Source organism: Crinia signifera, chromosome 11, assembly GCF_055691185.1.
Source record: "Crinia signifera chromosome 11, ASM5569118v1, whole genome shotgun sequence".
NCBI classification, from domain to species: Eukaryota; Metazoa; Chordata; class Amphibia; order Anura; family Myobatrachidae; genus Crinia; species Crinia signifera.
Genome location: NC_139227.1, coordinates 68,757,829 through 68,765,588, shown reverse-complemented (window position 1 = coordinate 68,765,588; position 7,760 = coordinate 68,757,829). Strand labels below are relative to the sequence as shown.

Here is a 7,760-nt window from a genome sequence, read left to right as displayed (position 1 = left end):
GGAAAGGGGGGGGGGGGGGTCAGATCCCTACTATGCTGCATTCCCAGCGTTTCCTAGACGTACCAATATTAGAAGAAATCAGCCTTGCTCTGAAGTTGAAATTACAACATCCCATTTGTGTCCAGCAATTGGATACCAAAACCCAGAGGCTGCAGGGGTGTTTTTAAATTTCCCAACAGAAGTTCAATTTTCCCCTATATGCTTTTAAATTTACATACAAAACTGATGGCACTTTTATCATAATAGAAATGGTTCTAAGAGTGCAGAAGCTGGAAGACATAAATTGGGATACAAAGGGGCAATACATGGGTTGGATTACAGAAATGTTATACACACTAATGGGAAAATGAAAAGGACTTTACATTAGACAGAACTTTAAAATTAAATCAAGAGACAATTCTCAAAAATTGTTAAGTGGGCAGCAACAGTAGTATCATTGTTTAGTATAAGCTTAAGTGGAGGGAAATCTACAATACCAGGGGTAAATTTAGTGGCCGGGCCACCTCTAGGCTCAACATTATTGGTCTCCATCATGTCACTGCCCCTCCATGTTGGACCCTCCTGACTGGAGTTGGCTACCCCAGGACTAGACCATACAGTACTTATATGTTAGTTGGGCGCCCACTAAGCTATTTGCTTAGTTTTCCGCATCCACTCGTCACGCTACGGTGGCTCTCTATGCTCGCCACACTATATAAAATCAACTCCATGCCGACATGGATAGTGGGGGTATGAGCGTAGTAACTATAGTGGGCGCCCAACTAACATATAAGTACCGACCATACTCTAGTGAAACTCCAGCTAAAAGCTGGCCATACATCTACAGATTTATTGTCCGATCTGGTTGGTTGGAACAAACACTCGGTAATGTATCAGAGCAAATGACAGTTGACCATTTGCTTCAAAATGCTATAAAACTGCCAAAAACTGTCATTCAGATCTTACCAGGTTTTTGGGTCCAACCAGCCAGATCTGACAAGAAATCTGTGGATGTATGGCCAGCTTTAGAAGTGAGATTCACATAAAAACAAGTAGAGAAAGTACAGGAAAGATTTCAACTAAAAAGATGAATGGTTATAAAGACCACTAGAATAAAGTGTTTCAGGAGACAACTTAGTGTCAAAAGGGACCATGATCATATATAATAAACCATACCTCCCAACATGACCCATTCCAGGAGGGACAAACTGCTCTGCTTCTGGACTCGCCTCTTACTGTACAATTGCCCTCACCTGTTTCGAACAGGTGAACTAATTGAAAGGTGTTTCACCACAAGTGAGGGCTATCACAAATGAATAGGAAAGTCCAGGAGCAGAGCATTCTGTCCCACCTGGAGAGTGTCATGTTGGGAGGTATAAATAAACTGTGCTATATGGAGGAGAAGACTAAGGCCCCATACACACCAGAAAGATCAGGATCGTCTAACGATCGGCTAACGATTTTGTGTGCACTTTCCTGCGGCGCTCTCCCGTGGCCTTTTAACGATGTGCTAACGATCGTGTTCTATGTTCCATGCGATTTACTAACGATGTACTCACGATACGACATCGCACATGATGGTCGTACGACAGTCGGATGTGCGGATCGTGAGTGCATCGTGAGTGCACTGGTCACGGTTGTTTTTGGAATGTAAATAAAGGGCCGGGCTACCAGAGGGGAGACAAGGGGGGGACAAAAGAACACAAAGAATTATGGGCTGGGCTAGCAGAGGAGGGTAACAAGACTAGGAGCCATTTTGCATGACCTTATTTCTGCTTTGTGACTAGTGAGGCTTGGTGTATACCTGCTGAATGCTGAACATTGCTATTTTTGCCTGCTTTGTTTTTGCATTCCTGCAGAACGCTGCACATTGCTATTTTTGGCTGCTTTGTTTTTGCATTGCTGAACAAAGTGTGTTTTTTTCCCCCATTTTGCTTTTTTGAATTATGGATTCGTTCCAGCAAGATTTCCTGCTTTCCTACGTTGTGCTCAGGGTGAGGAGGATGAGGGCCCAGCGTAGGAAGGCTCGATCCTGCTGGACCAAGCAGTGGCTCCTGGGACGACAAGCGCGGTCTCATATGCCCCTGCTGATGGAGATTCGCGAGAATAATCCCCAGGATTATCGCAATTTCCTTCGCATGGACGATGAGACCTTCCAGGAGCTGCTGCGTCTGGTCACCCCCCACATCCAGAAGCAGGATACCAAGTACCGGATGGCTATCCCTGCTGAGGACCGGCTGGTGGTGAGCCTCCGTTTCCTGGCTACAGGACGATCGCTGGCGGACCTCAAGTTTGGATCCATCATCTCCCCGCAAGCGTTGGGACTCATCATCCCGGAGACCTGTAAAGCCATCGTGAAGGTCCTGCAGCATCAGTATTGCAAGGTAAGGAAAAATATACCACACACTTGTAGTGAAAAGATAACCTTTTTTATTTAAATAATGTAACTGTGAGTTTCACAAATACTGATAATTTTTTTTTTTTTTTACAGTATAAATATAAAAATTGCCAAAAAAGTTATGCAAATATCAAAAATATAAAGCAAATGTATTGTCTTTGTTCGGACATGAGGTAGATCTCAGTATGACACATGGTGCTTGTGCAGATAATGCATGTCCCCTCCACCTCACGTGATGCATAGTGCAGATGCAATAGTCCTGGCACCATTGATATGCACTATGTGCCACGTGGCCATGTCCTTTGTCTGTACCACAAGTACCATGTGTCATACAGCACATTGAGTACACACAATTTTTAAAAGTGCTTTGTGTTGATTTAAATATTGTTATCCTAAATGCTTATATAGTAATGTTGTTTATTGAAATATTGCAAGAACATTATATTAATTGACTGGAATGCAGCAAGGGGGCAGTATGGCAGACGACGCATGTAGCGCGGACAACAAAAGCACCCTCATGCATCCATGGCGCATAGTGCAGAAGTAGTGGTCCCGGCCCCATTGCTCTGCACTCTGCGCCACTGTAGCATGAAGGTCCTTTCATTGTCTGCACAACATGCACCATGTGCCATACTGCTCCAAGCATGGACCTATAGAAAGAACACACATAGCATATAAAACATAGGCAAATTGCCCTAAAAATAACAAGGCATTTCAAATGCTTCATTGCCGTGCGGCAAGGGACAGTATGGCAGACGACGCATGTAGCGCGGACAACAAAAGCACCCTCATGCATCCATGGCGCATAGTGCAGAAGTAGTGGTCCCGGCCCCATTGCTCTGCACTCTGCGCCACTGTAGCATGAAGGTCCTTTCATTGTCTGCACAACATGCACCATGTGCCATACTGCTCCAAGCATGGACCTATAGAAAGAACACACATAGCATATAAAACATAGGCAAATTGCCCTAAAAATAACAAGGCATTTCAAATGCTTCATTGCCGTGCGGCAAGGGACAGTATGGCAGACGACGCATGTAGCGCGGACAACAAAAGCACCCTCATGCATCCATGGCGCATAGTGCAGAAGTAGTGGTCCCGGCCCCATTGCTCTGCACTCTGCGCCACTGTAGCATGAAGGTCCTTTCATTGTCTGCACAACATGCACCATGTGCCATACTGCTCCAAGCATGGACCTATAGAAAGAACACACATAGCATATAAAACATAGGCAAAGTGCCATAACTACTAAAATTATTTTAACTTAAAACCAAACCAGTGCCTCATTGCCTTGCAGTATGGAGCAGTAGAGAGACGGCGCTTGTAGCGCAGATAAAGAAAGGGACTCATGATTACCTGTTGCATACTGCATATACAATGGTCCCGGCCCCATTGTTCTACAAGTATGCAACAAGTCAGCATGGCCATTATCTCCGCCACAAGCACCGTGTTACATACTACTCCATGCCAACTGCGAAATAATTGTATGGGATGCGGTCATAAATCTTGCAAAACCGGTGTATCATCCAGGTTCGTGCTGTCTCCCAACAATGTTGTATACATGTGACTGTACCGGGGTGGGGTCTGAGGTTGGGTACAGGATTGTCTAATGGGCGGGGTATTTAAAGGCAATGATGCAATGGCTGGTGAGGGTACGGCAGGCATCTGTTGCAGCGTCTGGTGCAATGGAAGAAGCCCCATCAGTGTGGTTTTGATTGACAGGCGGCCCTGTCGGCCCATAAACAGGAGTTCGCTTGTGACGCGTTCGAACGCCATCTGTTGGTCCGGATGTAGCTTCCGTAAGCCATCAGCCATGTACTTTCCAAAGGTGTCAAACTGATCAGATGGCCTACGCAGCACCTCTTCGGCTCGAACCAGAATATCATCGGTTTCTTGTTCAGGAACTGCCTTGGTTCTGCGTTTTTTCTTTTTGCCAATTAGTTGAGGCGGGGTGGGGGTTTCCGGAACTCCATAGATTGTTCCCGATGAGTCTTGTGGCTCTGGGGTTGGATTAGGGGTTGAGGTGTGGACCACCTCTATCTCTGTACTTGTTGTCTGTGGAAAAGAAAACAACAACAATTAGTTAACATCACCTTCTCTTTTTTTCAGTTCCCCAACACCGTTCAGGAGTGGCAAAACATCGCTGCTGAATTTGATGAGGCGTGGAACTTTCCTAATTGTGGAGGAGCCATCGATGGGAAACACGTCCGGATCAATCAGCCACCCCACAGCGGTTCGTACTACTTCAACTACAAGGGGTACTTCAGTATTGTGCTGATGGCTGTGGTCAATGCGAACTACGAGTTCCTCTTTGTGGATGTCGGCAGGAATGGTCGGGCCTCAGATGGTGGAACTTTGAAGGACACCAAGTTCTACCACAGGCTCGCCTCCAACACCATGCACTTGCCCACAGCTCAACAAACCAAGCATGGGCTGAACTTTGTATTTGTTGCGGACGAGGCATTTGGGCTTCATGAACACATCATGAAGCCCTATGCCAAGCGTGTACTGGACCACGACAAACGGGTGTTCAACTACAGGCTCTCCAGGGCACGCCGGCTTGTGGAAAGTGCATTCGGGATAATGGCCAGCAGATTCCGCATTTTCCACACAGCCATCAACCTCCGGCTGGATAAAATTGACTGGGCCGTCATGGCGTGCTGCGTCCTGCACAATTTACTTCGCCGCAAAGAAAGGGCACATCGCCCGGCAGGACCAGCACCGCCGGAGGACCCAGATGATCCCAGGGAGGTTGCCCCAATTGTGTCCCTGGAGATGCCGGCCCAGCAGTACCGGGGGACAGCACGAGCCAAACAGGTCAGGGACCAATATAAGGCATATTTCAATGGTGTTGGTGCTGTCCCCTGGCAGGAAGACCACATTTAAAATCTTTTTGGATAAAGGAACAAAAAAATGATTGAAAGAAAGAAATGGGGCAAAGGGGTGATATACACATTGGACCAGTACTTACTGATAACGGCTGGAAACTTTCATCCATGGCCGCTGTCACGTCATCCGCCTCGCCTTCCACCATCATGCAGAGCCCTCGCCTTGGCACCTCCTGGCTGAGTGTGAAGGTCAGCAAGTGGTAGTACCACAGCGACGTCTCATAAACCTCTCCTGCACCAGCACCGGACCTTTTGGAAGACTGTATTTTTTTATGTTCTTTAAGAAACACAGTCCGCAAATTCTGGATCTTTTTACGGACCCATTCCGTATCAGCCTCTGGGTTGTAGCTCTTGCTAAATTCAAGGAGATCTTGCAGCGCTTGAGCTCTTTTGATTTTATTACTATAGTCTTTCGACTTTGTCTTCCAGAGGCATTCAAGTTCGCGGTATTTCTCTATGAATGCCTCCACAAACTCCTGTTCTTTGACCAGTGCCTGGGACATTCCTGCCAAAAAAAAAAAAAGTTGACAATAGTCTATGTACATATTTTTCAAATGTCAATAGTTTGGTTAATATAAATAGTAGTTAAAATTATATGTTTCATTAAACTGTATATAATTAATAAAAATAAATGTTTTGTTTTTATACATTTAAGAAATTTTAATAAATCATATTTCTATACATTTATCATCTTTACATTACATTTAGTGGTGGTGGCATAATATTTGGTAGGTAGGCCGCAGGGGAAGATTGGCGGCTGGGCTGGCATAATACATCTGGGCACCTTTATTGGTGGGCAGCGGGGACCCAGGTGGGGTGTTAAGGTCAGAGGTGGCCTGGTATGGGCAGCGGGGACCCAGGTGGGGTGTTGAGGTCAGCGGTGGCCTGGTATGGGCAGCGGGGACCCAGGTGGGGTGTTGAGGTCAGCGGTGGCCTGGTATGGGCAGCGGGGACCCAGGTGGGGTGTTGAGGTCAGAGGTGGCCTGGTATGGGCAGCGGGGACCCAGGTGGGGTGTTGAGGTCAGCGGTGGCCTGGTATGGGCAGCGGGGACCCAGATGGGGTGTTGAGGTCAGCGGTGGCCTGGTATGGGCAGCGGGGACCCAGGTGGGGTGTTGAGGTCAGCGGTGGCCTGGTATGGGCAGCGGGGACCCAGATGGGGTGTTGAGGTCAGCGGTGGCCTGGTATGGGCAGCGGGGACCCAGGTGGGGTGTTGAGGTCAGCGGTGGCCTGGTATGGGCAGCGGGGACCCAGGTGGGGTGTTGAGGTCAGCGGTGGCCTGGTATGGGCAGCGGGGACCCAGGTGGGGTGTTGAGGTCAGAGGTGGCCTGGTATGGGCAGCGGGGACCCAGGTGGGGTGTTGAGGTCAGCGGTGGCCTGCTTACCTGCTGTCAGGTGCGCGCAGTAGAAGTGTGCTCCCTCGCTGCTGCATCCACGGGGCAATATGGCTGCGGTAGGAGTGTCCAGGAACTCGCGCGAAAACACGGATCGGATGGATGGTCGCGACGACGGAAGCACACTCAATGTGCTAACGATGTGCATATGATCAACACACAATCTGCGGGCAGATCGGCTGATTCTGCTGCAGGAGGCAAAACCGCCAATGCGACATACGAGCTGACGGGAGCGCGCATCCAATCGTTAACGACCACAATCGTGAGTAAAAAACAAACGATAGTGATAAGATTCATGCACAACCGTCGTTACGAACGACGAATTGTACCCTAATCTTGCATTAATCTTTCTGGTGTGTATGGGGCCTTAGTTGTGTACAGACTAGACCAGAGGCTCACAAACACGGTCCTCAAGGCACCCCAATGGTCCAGGTTTTAAGTATAACCATGGCTCAGCACAGATGAATAAATCCAATTAACTAAAGGTGCTAATTAAATCACATGTGGCTAAGCATGAAAATAATTAAAACCTGGCCCCCTTGGAGTGCCTGCCAGCCAGCCTGAGGAATCACCAGATCCCCTTAGCTGGCGCAGGCTGGCGGTCAAGTGCTCCATCTGATGGGGATGTGCAAGCGTCTCACAAACTCGCACGTCTCCATCAGCACGGCGGCGGGGAGTAGATTCCTTGACCGTCTCCACTTCAGGGAGACAGGCAGGGTTAGGCCAGTATTCAATGGCCGGGGGTCGCGGGCTGCACTTTCGCAGTGATTCTCCTTGCTGGGAGATTTGCCGGCAGCCGCCCGTCCACTGTATTCAACGCGTCAGGGGCTCTCCGCCCCTGATGGCGATAATTACCCTCTGCGGCGAATGGCACGAGGCTCTCTCCCCTGCTGCTGTGGCTACGCTGCCACTGCAGGGGATTGAGTGGAGTCACGGCGGGGGAGCGCGCTGATGCTGCCAGGAGCCCCCACACAGCCTGAGGATGGGGATGGGTCCAGCAGCAGTAGCAGACCTCCGGCTCCAGCAGTCCCAGCGCTGACATCTGCTATCACCGCACTGGGGCTGCCAGAGCCGGAGGTCTGTTGCTGCTGGAGCCGTCCCCA

The 7,760-nt window shown here is 48.9% G+C and overlaps 1 protein-coding gene across 1 annotated transcript; it reads right to left on the bottom strand.

Annotated features, from left to right (window-relative positions):
• Nucleotides 1-1,808: 1,808 nt before the first annotated feature.
• On the bottom strand, nucleotides 1,809-6,095 carry LOC146044995 (uncharacterized). The gene is made up of 2 exons (XM_083163685.1): nucleotides 5,349-6,095; nucleotides 1,809-4,432 (listed from the first exon to the last, which is right to left on the bottom strand). The coding sequence occupies exons 1-2, from the start codon at nucleotides 5,808-5,810 to the stop codon at nucleotides 3,875-3,877; spliced, it is 1,020 nt and encodes a 339-aa protein (XP_083019811.1). The 5' UTR covers nucleotides 5,811-6,095; the 3' UTR covers nucleotides 1,809-3,874.
• Between the last annotated feature and the right edge of the window lie 1,665 nt (nucleotides 6,096-7,760).

Coding starts and splice junctions, on each gene's coding strand:
- LOC146044995 (XM_083163685.1), bottom strand. CDS start 5,810: ATGTACATAGACTATTGTCAACTTTTTTTTTTTTTGGCAGGAATGTCC. Junction 4,433..5,348: donor AAAGTTTCCAGCCGTTATCA/GTAAGTACTGGT, acceptor TCTTTTCCACAG/ACAACAAGTACAGAGATAGA.